This window comes from Takifugu rubripes, chromosome 7 (genome assembly GCF_901000725.2).
Source record: "Takifugu rubripes chromosome 7, fTakRub1.2, whole genome shotgun sequence".
Lineage (NCBI taxonomy): Eukaryota > Metazoa > Chordata > Actinopteri > Tetraodontiformes > Tetraodontidae > Takifugu > Takifugu rubripes.
In genome coordinates this window covers 12,280,548-12,297,572 of record NC_042291.1, presented here as the reverse complement: position 1 = coordinate 12,297,572, position 17,025 = coordinate 12,280,548, and the positions used below count along the sequence as shown (strand labels likewise).

The 17,025-nt window shown below is 44.5% G+C and overlaps 4 protein-coding genes across 6 annotated transcripts; all 4 read left to right on the top strand.

The window, feature by feature from the left end:
• Positions 1 to 2,429: 2,429 nt before the first annotated feature.
• On the top strand, positions 2,430 to 5,018 carry LOC101071508 (chemokine-like receptor 1). The gene is made up of 2 exons (XM_011605573.2): positions 2,430 to 2,646; positions 2,906 to 5,018. The coding sequence occupies exon 2, from the start codon at positions 2,917 to 2,919 to the stop codon at positions 4,048 to 4,050; it is 1,134 nt and encodes a 377-aa protein (XP_011603875.2). The 5' UTR covers positions 2,430 to 2,646; positions 2,906 to 2,916; the 3' UTR covers positions 4,051 to 5,018.
• Positions 5,019 to 7,242: 2,224 nt separating this feature from the next.
• On the top strand, positions 7,243 to 9,129 carry LOC115250507 (chemokine-like receptor 1). 2 transcript variants are annotated; one of them, XM_029839279.1, is made up of 2 exons: positions 7,243 to 7,432; positions 7,635 to 9,129. In XM_029839279.1, exon 2 carries the CDS (start codon positions 7,653 to 7,655, stop codon positions 8,742 to 8,744), a length of 1,092 nt encoding a protein of 363 aa, XP_029695139.1. In that variant the 5' UTR covers positions 7,243 to 7,432; positions 7,635 to 7,652; the 3' UTR covers positions 8,745 to 9,129. The 2 variants fall into 2 exon arrangements, with proteins under 2 accessions (XP_029695139.1, XP_029695138.1); XM_029839278.1 differs by having other exon boundaries at positions 7,243 to 7,436.
• Positions 9,130 to 11,937: 2,808 nt separating this feature from the next.
• LOC115250508 (chemokine-like receptor 1) lies at positions 11,938 to 13,744 on the top strand. The gene is made up of 2 exons (XM_029839280.1): positions 11,938 to 12,125; positions 12,359 to 13,744. Exon 2 carries the CDS (start codon positions 12,377 to 12,379, stop codon positions 13,466 to 13,468), a length of 1,092 nt encoding a protein of 363 aa, XP_029695140.1. The 5' UTR covers positions 11,938 to 12,125; positions 12,359 to 12,376; the 3' UTR covers positions 13,469 to 13,744.
• A 361-nt stretch (positions 13,745 to 14,105) lies between these two features.
• Positions 14,106 to 15,743, top strand: LOC101062377 (chemokine-like receptor 1). Of its 2 annotated transcripts, none has more exons than XM_029839442.1 (2): positions 14,106 to 14,263; positions 14,431 to 15,743. In XM_029839442.1, exon 2 carries the CDS (start codon positions 14,449 to 14,451, stop codon positions 15,502 to 15,504), a length of 1,056 nt encoding a protein of 351 aa, XP_029695302.1. In that variant the 5' UTR covers positions 14,106 to 14,263; positions 14,431 to 14,448; the 3' UTR covers positions 15,505 to 15,743. The 2 variants fall into 2 exon arrangements, with proteins under 2 accessions (XP_029695302.1, XP_029695303.1); XM_029839443.1 differs by having other exon boundaries at positions 14,107 to 14,259.
• The last annotated feature ends 1,282 nt before the right edge of the window (positions 15,744 to 17,025 follow it).

Sequence of the window (17,025 nt, the reverse complement as noted above, 5' to 3'; positions counted from 1 at the left end):
CGTTGCCCTGAACTCATGCAGGGAAGGGGAGCAAATGCACTGATAAATACACATCCAAGATTTATGCTTCCTCTTTTCTCCTCTTCTCAATCCTTACTTCCGCCCCCTCACATCTGGACTATTGGCAGGACACGGTTCCTGTGAGCTGGGTGGGGGAGTTGTTCGAAGGTGGGGCAACTCCCGCCGTGTGAATCTGATCATTGCAACATTTTTGCTGAGTTGGGTTCCGTTGTTCTCATAGCACGAACGTCGCTGTGGGTTATACGTGCGCCTGTTACTTCTAACAGGAAAACGCACAACATCAAATAAAATAAAAATATTTACTGTTTTTAGCTGTGTAGGCTTGTCTGTATGTTTTGCAACAGCAGGACTAATATTAAAAAAAACATGCACAAATGCTGGTGGTGGAGCTGAACGTGTTTGTACTGCTGCTGGTTACTGGAAGACCTGGCCCCAGCTACCTTTACTTCTGATATGCCTATCTATTGGGGGATGGACTGTTTAGAGTCCCTGGAACTCTGGAGGGGTGGGGCTGCACGCCGGTGCAACAGATCAGTTCAGCACTTTCGTTCAGCCGCATGGAAGCCATGGAAGTGGGTGATGATGAAGCCACGGCGCTTTGGAGCATGTTTGCCGCAGAAGAAATCCAGCGTTCGTTCAGAGTTCGGTGGCTCGAAACAGCCGAGTCCGACATGACATGATGGCAAAGCACAACACAAATTAGTGTAAAGTTGAAGAAATGATTTGAATCAATTTTTCCAGAAATATGAGGTGCGGTGGAAACGCAAACCACCCAGATTTCCAGGATTTCTTTTGCCCGCATAAATAATTCCTGGAGCTAAAAGTTCCTAGAAACGTTGTCGACTAAATTTTAAACTGTCTGTATGTATCTGAATAAATGGTTGGAATTTGTCTTGTTTTTTTCCTCCAGGATAATGATGCCTATTTAAATATGATAGAAACCTGCCAAACCGCTGTGTAATTACCTGAGTCAGCCTGAGTTGGCTGTAGTTAGAGGAAGCAAATGGGGCTCCTTCCCTCAACAAAGCTGTGACCAGCGGAACAAAGAGGGTTGCATGTAATCCATGTTCTGCCTTCTTTGTTTTTGCTTGTTAGATGGAAAACAATAGAGGGGGTTTTTTTTGTTTCTGTTTTTTTAAAAAGCTTCACATTTAGTGTTGGCGGAAATGGCCAATTTATCATTTAAAACTTTCCATGGGGGATTTGGCAGTGAGAGGATTAACCCACAGGAACATGGACAAATATGTGGGTTGCTATGAGGCCACATTAGAGTGGGAGGAAACATGAGCGTGAAACAGATGAAATGCTCACCCCCACTGAAAGGTAGGGCTCATCTCTGGGGGGACGTGAGATTCTGTGTCTCCCCAGCCCCCGTGTTCATACTCTGACCCACCTCCTGCAGCTCTCTGCTCTTCCTGTTAGGAGGATTTCTCTACCTCCGCATGTGATCATTATGAAATTTCAGCATGTCAGCGAGCTTCATTAAATCTTCTGCTTCACCCTGTTATTTGTTCAAAATAAAGCTTCTAACTCTCTTAAGCAAATGTGTGGGTTTGCATAATTGCAGAGTCTTGGAATAGAATTTAGTTCCACTTTTTGGAACTCTGAGAACTTGACTGATGTAGTTTACAGACAACAGGAGCAATTTAAAAAAGTGGCTTATACAGATTAACTTGCTGGGAATTGCGGATGAAATTCACCCCGGGTTGAGCTGTCTGGTCTCTTTGTATATGTAAAAATATGCCCAGTAAGACCAACAGAGACGTCTACACTGGGAGAGTCACTTCAAATGGATGGTGACGCCAAAGGAGTGACCTGCAATTTCATCAAGCTTGCAGGGCAACCGTGACTTATCAAATGGTTGCTGCTGTGATTTTCTTATGGAAGCGATGAGAAAATGGCAAATATGGAACCTTAACATGGAGCTGTCAGCTCAGACATAACCATGGCCTTTGAGCCTCAACCAAACATGAGCTCAGGCCACATGGAGAAAAACACATTACGCACCAGCGGCGTGGCTGGTTCACGAGAGAGATGACAGATTCACTCTTTCTCAGGTAGTCATCAAAAAAAAAAAACGTAATTTATGCATTGATTTGTTTGGATTTTCACTTGTGGAGTTTCCCCTAAAAAAAAAAAGCCCAAAAAAACCCCAAGGTCTAAAAGAAGGCACGTCGAGGCAGGATGAAGATGCCAGCATAAGAACTCAGCAGCAGCATCAGCAGCTCGGTGCACAAATAAAGTTGAATCCACTAATGTGGGTTCACTGATCTACGGAGGTTAATTTTCCAAACGCGTACTTGATCACGCAAAAAGCGTAACGATCCAAGAGTTTTAATGGCTTTCAAAGGAGGCGAGAGCGCGCAGCCGCAGATCCCGCCTGCTGTGGGCGATGACGTCATGTATTTAAGGATTCGGGGATCTGATGCGCACAATTCCTTTAGGCAGGTCGGAACACATCGGTTCTACGGAGGGAGCACCCTGGAGCTTCGGCCAAGTTAAATCCTTAGATTCCTGTATCCGAAGGAGGCTATACGCCGGAAACAGATTGGAGTTGGATTTGGAGCCTTCGGGGAAGACTCGGATCTTTGTCCGGGACTTTGGAGCGCAATTTAAACTCAACCGGTGCGTCCTCAGCGCGAGAGCAAAACAGTGTTTCAATGCTTTCAAAAGGACTTTTGTAAATCATATTCTATTCCAGAATCAGTCAAGTGATTTCCCTCTTCTGATCTACAGTCAGTGGAAAATTGTTTTACTGCTTGTTGAAACTTAATTTAATTTAATTTTTAATTTAATTTTAATTTCAGTTTTCTTTGAACAGATCCATCTGCCTACAGAACGATGAAGCATCATTTAATAATTTAAATGTTAATGTGTTTTGCAGGTTTTGAGGCCATGATGACAACAGACTGCCCTTTCTATCACCTCAACGCCACAGACGGCCTGAAAAATGTCACTGCCTACGAGGACGACGAAGAGTACGACTACAGGGAAGAGCACGCGGAGCTGAGGCAGTCGCTCAACACCATGAGCCTGATCGTCTACTGCCTGGCGTTTGTTCTGGGCGTCCTCGGGAACGGCGTGGTTATCTGGGTGACGGGCTTCAAGATGAAGAAGACCGTCAACACCGTTTGGTTCCTCAACCTGGCCGTGGCCGACTTCCTCTTCACGGCGTTCCTGCCCCTGAGCGTCACGTACACGGCCATGGATTTCCACTGGCCGTTCGGCAAGTTCATGTGTAAGCTGAACAGCACCGTGAGCTTTCTGAACATGTTTGCCAGTGTGTACATCCTGGTGGTGATCAGCGTGGACAGATATGTGTCCGTGGTTTTGCCCGTCTGGGCCCAGAACCACAGGAGCGTACGCAAGGCGTCCTGCGTGAGTCTGGCTGTTTGGGTCCTGGCTCTTATTCTGAGCACGCCGTACTTCATCTTCAGGGACACGGCTCCTTCGTATTTCAGCGAAGACATCATTAACTGCTTCAACAACTACGCTCTGTCTGACGATTATGAAACCCCGTCTGTGAACCAGCTGCGGCAGTTCCGTCATCAGGCCATGACCATCACCCGCTTCCTCCTGGGATTCGTGGTCCCCTTCACCGTCATCGTCTCCTGCTACGCCGTCATAATCCATCGCCTCAGAAGAAATCGCACCCTGGCCAGCCAGTCCAGCCGTCCTTTTAAGATCATCGCCGCGGTTATCACCACCTTCTTCCTGTGCTGGGCTCCGTACCACATCATGGTGCTCATAGAGCTCATAAACCACATGGCCACTCATGAAAACGAAACGCTAGACCATGTGACCACTATCGGACTCCCCATAGCAACCAGCCTGGCCTTCCTCAACAGCTGCCTGAACCCGCTTCTGTATGTGTTTATGGGCCAAGATTTCAAGGATAAAGTCCGCAAATCCATCTTGAAGGTGCTGGAGACTGCCTTCCAGGAGGAGATGTCTCGCTCCTATACCTACACAAACTCAATGGTCACCAGCCGGAGCAAAGAAAAGTCTTTTTCTGACGCTGAGGTGTAAACCGGGCCAGAGCGTTGGCAAACACCTTTTCGTGAAATGTAAGTTTGATATATTGAGCAGACCTTTGTCAGCCATAAATGTCCTGCTCAAGCATGTGTTGCTTCCGTCAGGAGGACAGTTTGCCGCCAGTTTTATGATTAGTAAATGCTCTTAAAGAGCACGGAAGAGTTATTCTTTCAACACAGCTGTCAACTACAGAGATCCACTCTCTATACCTGATGAGACGTTTAAGTACCAGAAATATGTCTGTTCGATTTAGCGTGACACAGAAGGGTCTCTTCCTGGAAAGTCTCCATTATCTCACAGAATGCGCTCTCTGAATGGAGACGGGTGGGGTCCATGTATGAAATAGAAGCACATTAAGAAGCACAATTACATTACCGATTTTATTTTTTATCGGTAGAACGATTTATGGGATAAAACTGCAGATCCGTTTCTGGGTGGAAACAGTGAATTGGATTATCCAATCCATTATCAAATTGGAGATTATATGGAGGTCTTCACAGGACGCTCCAGGAATGCTGTTTCAGCCAGTTATAACTCTAAAATAATTTGTATTGTAAGCTTATAGCTAGCAGGTATCACAAGTTTATTTAAGAATTAGGGGTTATTTTGACAGTAACAATGACAATGAGGACAAAGCCGAAACATAAACTACAGATACTACTCTTCATTTAACCTATATATTCATTTAAAGTAACCGTGTATGCTCTACTTCCTGCTTTTTTCTGTTGCCGCCAAACGCTATTAAAAAAGCAGCAATTTTGCTAGCCGCATGTCTTCTGAAGGCTGAATACTACAAAGACAGAGATGTCTTGAGGACGTTATTACAAAATCAGTTGATTGTACTTTTATTTGTTTGTTTATCGGTCTTTTGTAGGGTATTTACCATGAACTGGGATTTTTAATGAAACCTAAATTACAAGTCTGTACCCTTTTTTTGTCTGTGTATAAGAGGACTGGAATTAAAAATTATTTTTTCTTATCTATGAATCTGCAGGTTTGTGTTAATATTGTGGTTGTAGAATCTTCAAAGTTACTGGCATATTTTAGGATTCTGACACCACTGGTGACAAATGTGTGCATGTGACATCATACTGACATCTGAAAATTGATCTCTCCTCACCGGATGTGTGCATGACAGCGAATGTTCCGCTGCTACTGCAGACATATACTGAGCAGCAACACCCTTGCTGATGACTTCCTTAGATAACTTTAATATTGTGAGCTATTTAAAAATAAGGCCTAAACTCTTTGGTCTACTCATGGTCTGCTTTACCCTCCTCAGCTCTTTTACTTTGCCATGTGCCTCGGAAGAGTTGGTGCCAAGCACTTTTTGGAGCAGACTTGCATCCTTTGATCCTTCAAACAGTAGCTTTTAACTAATATTGGGTTCATATCTCTTGGTCCTTTACTGACATGTAGGTTAGTTGCACGAGTTAATGTTTGCTGGGTACAGAAAAAGGCTACATGGGCATCAACTTAATAAAAAACGTATATGGGAATTTGTTTTGAAAAACCATTCTTGCAGTTGAGCTTTGTTGTGTATTGAGGCTATTTACGGGTGACGCTTACCTCTGTGAGTTTAAGCCTGGCTGTTGCGGCGCCGCCGTTCAAAAGAACAGACCGGTAGCCTTAGAACCGCCGTCATTTATTTGAGTTTTACAGTTTAATAGCCGTTGAAAGGTTGGAGCGGCGGTAGTCTGGCTTGTATATGTAGTGTGCCAGTGTCCCCTGGGGCTGTGTGATTAAGCATCATGGGGCCAAGCAGTTGTGGACCATTACAGGAGGATGAGACTGCTCCTGTTTGAGCTGCTTTTGAAGCTGAGACTTACTGTTTTCTTCTAGATGGTCATAACAAATGTTACCTGTCCGTCAGTCTCTGTTAGAATTTGTTGCACTCGTCCAGATTAAAGGTTCAGAATTAAGAATTGACCGTGATGTGCTCAGGCATGTTTCTCTTTCTGTATGTGCAGCCGCATCCATGCATGTAGAATCTCTAGAATGTATCACAGCTCCCTCCATCCATTTCCCTCCTGCCCTCAGTAGTTTTCCACTCTACCTGTCAGCCACTCCCACCTCATCAGTCCAGCTCCACTCACCTGTCAGCTCAGCTGCGTCTCATCCCAGTCATCTCAGCATATAAGCCTCTCCTGCACTCGACTCCTTGTTCTTCAGCTTCGATGCAAGACTTTCCAGCATTATTTTCCTGCCTGATTTCCTGTTACCGACCCTACTTGTCTTTGTTCTGCCTGCCTTGCTTTTTCCCCGGAAAACCGACCTGCTTTCTGTCTCTGACCACACATGCTGCCTTCGTGTCTCCTGCTATAATCTGCTTCCCCGGCCTCGACTCGTCTGCCACTTGCCCCTCATCGGTTCCTCTGCCTTGCCGCCCGGCTCTGGACCCCTCCCCTTGGCTGTTCTACCAAGAGTAAGCCCATTCCCTTCCCCGAATCCCAAACCCAGAGACTCCTTATGGGCCACTGGTCTGAAGAAAGGGCTGTTTCCTGAAGTCGTGGATCACATCCGAGTTTGCTACTGTGTTTTCTGTTTTCTATTAAAGACTTTACCAATTGATCCTGAGCTCAAGTGTACTGCTAGTGGGTCCATATTAACTTGTCACAGAATGACATAACTACCCGCATTTGCTTATATATTTAGCTCCTGCTGTAAATTTCTGCAAGAGAACGTTGAGAAAGGTCAGTATTCTAAGCTATAAAACCATATGTTGTTTTAGAGAGACTGAAACTTTGGGCTTTTTTAGTAAGATTTTTTTTGGAATTAGACCAATTGGATCAGTGTGTACTACCATCGTTATTTACTGCCTGACCTTTGTTCTGGACGTCCTTGGGGACACTGTGGTTATCTGGGTGACGGGCTTCAAGATGAAGAAGACCGTCGACGCCATTTGGTTTCTCAACCTCGCCGTGGCCGACTTCCTCTCCTCTCACGGCCGTGAATCTCTTCAGGAGCCAATAGAATCTTTGGAGCTTCACTCACCTGGTTGTTGGTTGTTCCAGCCCTCATTTTGTGGGTCGTTGAAACCTCCCCTGACATGTTTGAAAGGCCTCTTCTCCTACTGGGGATGTTTTTCAGCACTGTATTGTAAACCGGTGACACGTGATGCCTCAGACCCCGCCCCCCCGATGGTCTTTCCAGGCACTTCACTCCTCTCTCAAATCATCTCCCCTGACTTAACATTTGACAATATCTGATGTAACCAAGGCGTAACCATACAGCGGAGGCTCTGGCATAAAGTTCATTTGATGCTAATGGAACCAGCATACTTCCTGCAGCAGATTCAGGCTTAACGTCAGTGTTTTGATAACTACCTGGTATTTGAAGCCACAAAAACCTTTTTTGCATCCATCCAAGCTTTGGTGTAGGTAAGATGTCATGACTACATGCACATTTTAATATGTATTATTATTATTAGTAGTAGTATTTATTTATTATTGGATTAGTAGTTGGCTTAGTTGTACTTCTGGGCACAATTGAAAAATGTTTCTTCAGTTCGGTGCTAATTTCAGAGTTGCTGATTTAGCAAATGATTATACAAATTTTGACTGTCTCGTTGACCGCAGGTCCAGTCAGTGAGGGAGATGACTTTTAACAACTCCAGTTTAATCAATAGAACAGGTCTGTCTGAAGATCTCAATAGCTCAAATAATCTGAAATGGTCGCTCAACACCATGAGCCTGATCGTCTACTCCCTGGCGTTTGTTCTGGGCGTCCCCGGGAACGGCGTGGTTATCTGGGTGACGGGCTTCAAGATGAAGAAGACCGTCAACACAGTTTGGTTCCTCAACCTGGCCGTGGCCGACTTCCTCTTCACGGTGTTCCTGCCCCTGAACATCACGTACACGGCCATGGATTTCCACTGGCCGTTCGGCAAGTTCATGTGTAAGCTGAGCAGCGGCATGTGCTTTCTGAACATGTTTGCCAGTGTGTACATCCTGGTGGTGATCAGCGTGGACAGATGTGTGTCCGTGGTTTTGCCCGTCTGGGCCCAGAACCACAGGAGCGTACGCAAGGCGTCCTGCGTGAGTCTGGCTGTTTGGGTCCTGGCCCTGATTCTGAGCATGCCGTACTTCATCTTCAGGGACACGGCTCCTTCGTATTTCAGCGAAGACATCATTAACTGCTTCAACAACTACGCTCTGTCTGACGATTATGAAACCCCGTCTGTGAACCAGCTGCGGCAGTTCCGTCATCAGGCCATGACCATCACCCGCTTCCTCCTGGGATTCGTGGTCCCCTTCACCGTCATCGTCTCCTGCTACGCCGTCATAATCCATCGCCTCAGAAGAAATCGCACCCTGGCCAGCCAGTCCAGCCGTCCTTTTAAGATCATCGCCGCGGTTATCACCACCTTCTTCCTGTGCTGGGCTCCGTACCACATCATGGTGCTCATAGAGCTCATAAACCACATGGCCACTCATGAAAACGAAACGCTAGACCATGTGACCACTATCGGACTCCCCATAGCAACCAGCCTGGCCTTCCTCAACAGCTGCCTGAACCCGCTTCTGTATGTGTTTATGGGCCAAGATTTCAAGGATAAAGTCCGCAAATCCATCTTGAAGGTGCTGGAGACTGCCTTCCAGGAGGAGATGTCTCGCTCCTATACCTACACAAACTCAATGGTCACCAGCCGGAGCAAAGAAAAGTCTTTTTCTGACGCTGAGGTGTAAACCGGGCCAGAGCGTTGGCAAACACCTTTTCGTGAAATGTAAGTTTGATATATTGAGCAGACCTTTGTCAGCCATAAATGTCCTGCTCAAGCATGTGTTGCTTCCGTCAGGAGGACAGTTTGCCGCCAGTTTTATGATTAGTAAATGCTCTTAAAGAGCACGGAAGAGTTATTCTTTCAACACAGCTGTCAACTACAGAGATCCACTCTCTATCCCTGATGAGACGTTTAAGTACCAGAAATATGTCTGTTCGATTTAGCGTGACACAGAAGGGTCTCTTCCTGGAAAGTCTCCATTATCTCACAGAATGCGCTCTCTGAATGGAGACGGGTGGGGTCCATGTATGAAATAGAAGCACATTAAGAAGCACAATTACATTACCGATTTTATTTTTATCGGTAGAACGATTTATGGGATAAAACTGCAGATCCGTTTCTGGGTGGAAACAGTGAATTGGATTATCCAATCCATTATCAAATTGGAGATTATATGGAGGTCTTCACAGGACGCTCCAGGAATGCTGTTTCAGCCAGTTATAACTCTAAAATAATTTGTATTGTAAGCTTATAGCTAGCAGGTATCACAAGTTTATTTAAGAATTAGGGGTTATTTTGACAGTAACAATGACAATGAGGACAAAGCCGAAACATAAACTACAGATACTACTCTTCATTTAACCTATATATTCATTTAAAGTAACCGTGTATGCTCTACTTCCTGCTTTTTTCTGTTGCCGCCAAACGCTATTAAAAAAGCAGCAATTTTGCTAGCCGCATGTCTTCTGAAGGCTGAATACTACAAAGACAGAGATGTCTTGAGGACGTTATTACAAAATCAGTTGATTGTACTTTTATTTGTTTGTTTATCGGTCTTTTGTAGGGTATTTACCATGAACTGGGATTTTTAATGAAACCTAAATTACAAGTCTGTACCCTTTTTTTGTCTGTGTATAAGAGGACTGGAATTAAAAATTATTTTTTCTTATCTATGAATCTGCGGGTTTGTGTTAATATTGTGGTTGTAGAATCTTCAAAGTTACTGGCATATTTTAGGATTCTGACACCACTGGTGACAAATGTGTGCATGTGACATCATACTGACATCTGAAAATTGATCTCTCCTCACCGGATGTGTGCATGACAGCGAATGTTCCGCTGCTACTGCAGACATATACTGAGCAGCAACACCCTTGCTGATGACTTCCTTAGATAACTTTAATATTGTGAGCTATTTAAAAATAAGGCCTAAACTCTTTGGTCTACTCATGGTCTGCTTTACCCTCCTCAGCTCTTTTACTTTGCCATGTGCCTCGGAAGAGTTGGTGCCAAGCACTTTTTGGAGCAGACTTGCATCCTTTGATCCTTCAAACAGTAGCTTTTAACTAATATTGGGTTCATATCTCTTGGTCCTTTACTGACATGTAGGTTAGTTGCACGAGTTAATGTTTGCTGGGTACAGAAAAAGGCTACATGGGCATCAACTTAATAAAAAACGTATATGGGAATTTGTTTTGAAAAACCATTCTTGCAGTTGAGCTTTGTTGTGTATTGAGGCTATTTACGGGTGACGCTTACCTCTGTGAATTTAAGCCTGGCTGTTGCGGCGCCGCCGTTCAAAAGAACAGACCGGTAGCCTTAGAACCGCCGTCATTTATTTGAGTTTTACAGTTTAATAGCCGTTGAAAGGTTGGAGCGGCGGTAGTCTGGCTTGTATATGTAGTGTGCCAGTGTCCCCTGGGGCTGTGTGATTAAGCATCATGGGGCCAAGCAGTTGTGGACCATTACAGGAGGATGAGACTGCTCCTGTTTGAGCTGCTTTTGAAGCTGAGACTTACTGTTTTCTTCTAGATGGTCATAACAAATGTTACCTGTCCGTCAGTCTCTGTTAGAATTTGTTGCACTCGTCCAGATTAAAGGTTCAGAATTAAGAATTGACCGTGATGTGCTCAGGCATGTTTCTCTTTCTGTATGTGCAGCCGCATCCATGCATGTAGAATCTCTAGAATGTATCACAGCTCCCTCCATCCATTTCCCTCCTGCCCTCAGTAGTTTTCCACTCTACCTGTCAGCCACTCCCACCTCATCAGTCCAGCTCCACTCACCTGTCAGCTCAGCTGCGTCTCATCCCAGTCATCTCAGCATATAAGCCTCTCCTGCACTCGACTCCTTGTTCTTCAGCTTCGATGCAAGACTTTCCAGCATTATTTTCCTGCCTGATTTCCTGTTACCGACCCTACTTGTCTTTGTTCTGCCTGCCTTGCTTTTTCCCCGGAAAACCGACCTGCTTTCTGTCTCTGACCACACATGCTGCCTTCGTGTCTCCTGCTATAATCTGCTTCCCCGGCCTCGACTCGTCTGCCACTTGCCCCTCATCGGTTCCTCTGCCTTGCCGCCCGGCTCTGGACCCCTCCCCTTGGCTGTTCTACCAAGAGTAAGCCCATTCCCTTCCCCGAATCCCAAACCCAGAGACTCCTTATGGGCCACTGGTCTGAAGAAAGGGCTGTTTCCTGAAGTCGTGGATCACATCCGAGTTTGCTACTGTGTTTTCTGTTTTCTATTAAAGACTTTACCAATTGATCCTGAGCTCAAGTGTACTGCTAGTGGGTCCATATTAACTTGTCACAGAATGACATAACTACCCGCATTTGCTTATATATTTAGCTCCTGCTGTAAATTTCTGCAAGAGAACGTTGAGAAAGGTCAGTATTCTAAGCTATAAAACCATATGTTGTTTTAGAGAGACTGAAACTTTGGGCTTTTTTAGTAAGATTTTTTTTGGAATTAGACCAATTGGATCAGTGTGTACTACCATCGTTATTTACTGCCTGACCTTTGTTCTGGATGTCCTTGGGGACACTGTGGTTATCTGGGTGACGGGCTTCAAGATGAAGAAGACCGTCGACGCCATTTGGTTTCTCAACCTCGCCGTGGCCGACTTCCTCTCCTCTCACGGCCGTGAATCTCTTCAGGAGCCAATAGAATCTTTGGAGCTTCACTCACCTGGTTGTTGGTTGTTCCAGCCCTCATTTTGTGGGTCGTTGAAACCTCCCCTGACATGTTTGAAAGGCCTCTTCTCCTACTGGGGATGTTTTTCAGCACTGTATTGTAAACCGGTGACACGTGATGCCTCAGACCCCGCCCCCCCGATGGTCTTTCCAGGCACTTCACTCCTCTCTCAAATCATCTCCCCTGACTTAACATTTGACAATATCTGATGTAACCAAGGCGTAACCATACAGCGGAGGCTCTGGCATAAAGTTCATTTGATGCTAATGGAACCAGCATACTTCCTGCAGCAGATTCAGGCTTAACGTCAGTGTTTTGATAACTACCTGGTATTTGAAGCCACAAAAACCTTTTTTGCATCCATCCAAGCTTTGGTGTAGGTAAGATGTCATGACTACATGCACATTTTAATATGTAATATTATTAGTAGTAGTAGTAGTATTTATTTATTTATTTATTTATTTATTTATTTATTTATTATTGGATTAGTAGTTGGCTTAGTTGTACTTCTGGGCACAATTGAAAAATGTTTCTTCAGTTCGGTGCTAATTTCAGAGTTGCTGATTTAGCAAATGATTATACAAATTTTGACTGTCTCGTTGACTGCAGGTCCAGTCAGTGAGGGAGATGACTTTTACCAACTCCAGTTTAATCAATAGAACAGGTCTTTCTGAAGATCTCAATAGCTCAAATAATCTGAAATGGTCGCTCAACACCATGAGCCTGATCGTCTACTCCCTGGCGTTTGTTCTGGGCGTCCCCGGGAACGGCGTGGTTATCTGGGTGACGGGCTTCAAGATGAAGAAGACCGTCAACACAGTTTGGTTCCTCAACCTGGCCGTGGCCGACTTCCTCTTCACGGTGTTCCTGCCCCTGAACATCACATACACGGCCATGGATTTCCACTGGCCGTTCGGCAAGTTCATGTGTAAGCTGAGCAGCGGCATGTGCTTTCTGAACATGTTTGCCAGTGTGTACATCCTGGTGGTGATCAGCGTGGACAGATGTGTGTCCGTGGTTTTGCCCGTCTGGGCCCAGAACCACAGGAGCGTACGCAAGGCGTCCTGCGTGAGTCTGGCTGTTTGGGTCCTGGCCCTGATTCTGAGCATGCCGTACTTCATCTTCAGGGACACGGCTCCTTCGTATTTCAGCGAAGACATCATTAACTGCTTCAACAACTACGCTCTGTCTGATGATTATGAAACCCCGTCTGTGAACCAGCTGCGGCAGTTCCGTCATCAGGCCATGACCATCACCCGCTTCCTCCTGGGATTCGTGGTCCCCTTCACCGTCATCGTCTCCTGCTACGCCGTCATAATCCATCGCCTCAGAAGAAATCGCACCCTGGCCAGCCAGTCCAGCCGTCCTTTTAAGATCATCACCGCGGTTATCACCACCTTCTTCCTGTGCTGGGCTCCGTACCACATCATGGTGCTCATAGAGCTCATAAACCACATGGCCACTCATGAAAACAAAACGCATGACCATGTGACCACTATCGGATTCCCCATAGCAACCAGCCTGGCCTTCCTCAACAGCTGCCTGAACCCGCTTCTGTATGTGTTTATGGGCCAAGATTTCAAGGATAAAGTCCGCAAATCCATCTTGAAGGTGCTGGAGACTGCCTTCCAGGAGGAGATGTCTCGCTCCTATACCTACACAAACTCAATGGTCACCAGCCGGAGCAAAGAAAAGTCTTTTTCTGACGCTGAGGTGTAAACCGGGCCAGAGCGTTGGCAAACACCTTTTCGTGAAATGTAAGTTTGATATATTGAGCAGACCTTTGTCAGCCATAAATGTCCTGCTCAAGCATGTGTTGCTTCCGTCAGGAGGACAGTTTGCCGCCAGTTTTATCATTCTTATTGGCCACATCTTAATCATGAGACCTCTGTAGTCTATTTACTGCAAACAGGAAGTGGGTAAATTGTATATGGTAGGCTATAATCTGAAGGTTTCCACATCCCATTTATAATAGATTTGATTACATATTTCTAATAAGTCATGAATAAAGCTCATTATTTAGTATTTTGAAATGGGATTATTCTCATCAATGATTATTTATATTTATTGTTTTTCCTACACATGAATACAGTAAATTTGTCACCATCTCTCCTTCATGGCATCATTTATTGCAGCAGAGTACAGAAACGTTCTTTGTGATGGTGTTTTAAGAAAGATCTTTGACTGTCGTGAGGTGTTTTTTTGGTTTTTGAATGTAATGCGGCTGCTTTGCCACATTACACAAACAATAACTGATGTTTTTTCCTCTAAACTGTTGCAGCTGCGCAATTTTATTTCAACTACAAGTAAAAGGTCTCTTGCTTAACATTTGACAATATCTGATGTAACTAAGGCGTTACCATACAGCGGAGGCTCTGGCATAAAGTTCATTTGATGCTAATGGAACCAGCATACTTCCCGCAGCAGATTCAGGCTTAACATCAGTGTTTTGATAACCACCTGGTATTTGAAGCCACGAAAACCTTTTTTGCATCCGTCCAAGCTTTGGTGTAGGTAAGATTAGTATATATGTATTTATTTATTTATTATTGGATTAGTAGTTGGCTTAGTTGTACTTCTGGGCACAATTGAAAAATGTTTCTTCAGTTCGGTGCTAATTTCAGAGTTGCTGATTTAGCGAATGATTATACAAATTTTGACTGATGTCTCGTTGACCGCAGGTCCAGTCAGTGAGGGAGATGACTTTTACCAACTCCAGTTTAATCAATAGAACAGGTCTGTCTGAAGATCTCAATAGCTCAAATAATCTGAAATGGTCGCTCAACACCATGAGCATGATCGTCTACTCCCTGGCGTTTGTTCTGGGCGTCCTTGGGAACGGCGTGGTTATCTGGGTGACGGGCTTCAAGATGAAGAAGACCGTCAACACCGTTTGGTTCCTCAACCTGGCCGTGGCCGACTTCCTCTTCACGGCCTTCCTGCCCCTGAGCGTCACTTACGTGGCCACGGGTTTCCACTGGCCGTTCGGCAAGTTCATGTGTAAGATGAACAGCACGTTCATCAACCTGAACATGTTTGCCAGTGTGTACATCCTGGTGGTGATCAGCATGGACAGATGTGTGTCTGTGGTTTTTCCCATCTGGGCCCAGAACCACAGGAGTGTACGCAAGGCGTCCTGTCTGAGTCTGGCTGTTTGGGTCCTGGCCCTGATTCTCAGCATTCCGCACTTCGTCTTCAGAGACACGACTCAATCGAATGGCCGCAAAGACATCAAGTGCTTCAACAACTACGCTCTCTCTGACGATTATAAAACCCCGTCTGCGCAACAGCTTCAACTGTTGCGTTATCGGGCCATGACCATCACCCGCTTCCTCCTGGCATTCGTCGTCCCCTTCACCGTCATCGTCTCCTGCTACGCCGTCATAATCTATCGCCTCAGAAGAAATCGCACCCTGGCCAGCCAGTCCAGCCGTCCTTTTAAGATCATCACTGCTGTTATCACCACCTTCTTTCTGTGCTGGGCTCCATTTCACATCTTTGCTCTGTTGGAGATGGATGCTTACACAAATTATCCGCCGAGTCCATCTTTGCATTTTATCGTCTCTGTTGGGATCCCCATAACCTCCAGCTTAGCCTTCGTTAACAGCTGTCTGAACCCTTTGTTGTATGTGTTCATCAGCCAAAATTTCAAGGATGCAATCCACAGATCCATTGTGAAAGTGTTGGAGAATGCCTTCCAAGAGAGTCCTGGCTCTGATGTTGAATCTAAATCAACAAACATCCAGTCAGAATAAAGAGTGACTTGACTGGAAAGTCTACATAGCAAATTACAGTACACACATGGGAAATGCTCCCACTCTCATCAGGTTCCGAAATGTATTTCTGGTCCTTGTGGACCACACTGAAGATGATGACATCTGCTGTTGATTGTTGACTCTCAGTTTCACTCAAACAAGCATGTATTATATTCTTTCATGTAAAATGTTGGTAGCTTTGATGTTTGCTTGAATCAAATAAAGTTCAGAAACAGATATTTGTAGCTATTGTGTTTTCCCTTTTTAAAATTAAGATAACTGTAGTTGCATGAGCCCACTTCCTGTTAGTAATTGCTGATTCGTTTCAGACTTTTCAATAACTTTAATTCACCAGCAGAGGGAGACGTTGAGACTACAACGTTCATTTTTATCGCTGCTTCTCTTCATGTCGCCATGGAAACACTATGATTGATATCCAGCAAAGTAGGTCGATGTGGTCTCGCTGGAACACTGGAAAACATCCACAGACCTACAAAATTGTCAAAGTTGAAGTAGCAATGTAGAAATTTATCTGCTGAAAGGACAAAGTATTTCCTGATGTAGATAAATACCACACAGCTCACACAAACAGTGGTTTTGTCCTACCCACAGTAGGCTGCTTCTCTTCCCATTAACCTGAGGCCATATTGTGAGACAGGTCATCAAGCACCAAGAAGCAGGTCGGGTTTTTACATAATCCTGACTGGAACTGACCAGCATTGAGGCCATCCACTTATTATTTGAGATTGCCTCTATTTTAAGGGCCTCAAATAGATGGAAACTAAACATTTTCTTCTCCAGGTGTTGATCTTCTAGAGCTTAAGTATTTCCATCCATCAGAATGAGAGCAAATGATAGGGAAAGGACAAAAGGAACATGCAAGAACATTGAAGAATCCCTTTATCAATGAGGGACAAAAATATTCACACCATCACATCAAGAAAAGAAGACTGAATAAAGAGACACCCTCGTGAGGGTAACTACAGCAGGCTTACAACAAGGTCCAAACAATTATCTGGAAATATTCCAGATCTTAAAGAAGAGATTACAATTTAAATGCCTATTTCTGTTATCAAAGGATTCAAATTCCACATAAAATTGTACCCTTGAATGAATGACTATATTATGGGACACTTGTATCAGAAGAGATGGAGGAGACAAAATACAAATAAAAAAAAGGGGGACAGCACAGCATGTTTTCCTAAAATATAGGAAATATAAAAGAAAAAAATCTGTTCCTCGGTAGGCTTTCAATTTTTGGAGTTTTGTGGTTTCACGGTTTTGGTGACAAACGGCTTCCAGAACAATTTTCATCATGCCACAAGAAAAACAAAGATACATTTTAAAATTAAAATAAAATGGCCAATGAAATGGGTCTATTCAGTCCAACAGTTAACTACTCAGCATCAACATTCGAGCTCAACTTGCAAATACACATGTAGATCCATATTTTTCTTTCTTACTTTATTATCTTGCTCTAAATGTTTTGTTTTTTTGTCTTTATTTTACATTGGCATGGTC

Excerpts from the sequence above, each read along its gene's own strand:
- LOC101071508 (XM_011605573.2), top strand. The coding sequence starts at position 2,917 with ATGATGACAACAGACTGCCCTTTCTATCACCTCAACGCCACAGACGGC.
- LOC115250507 (XM_029839279.1), top strand. The coding sequence starts at position 7,653 with ATGACTTTTAACAACTCCAGTTTAATCAATAGAACAGGTCTGTCTGAA.
- LOC115250508 (XM_029839280.1), top strand. The coding sequence starts at position 12,377 with ATGACTTTTACCAACTCCAGTTTAATCAATAGAACAGGTCTTTCTGAA.
- LOC101062377 (XM_029839442.1), top strand. The coding sequence starts at position 14,449 with ATGACTTTTACCAACTCCAGTTTAATCAATAGAACAGGTCTGTCTGAA.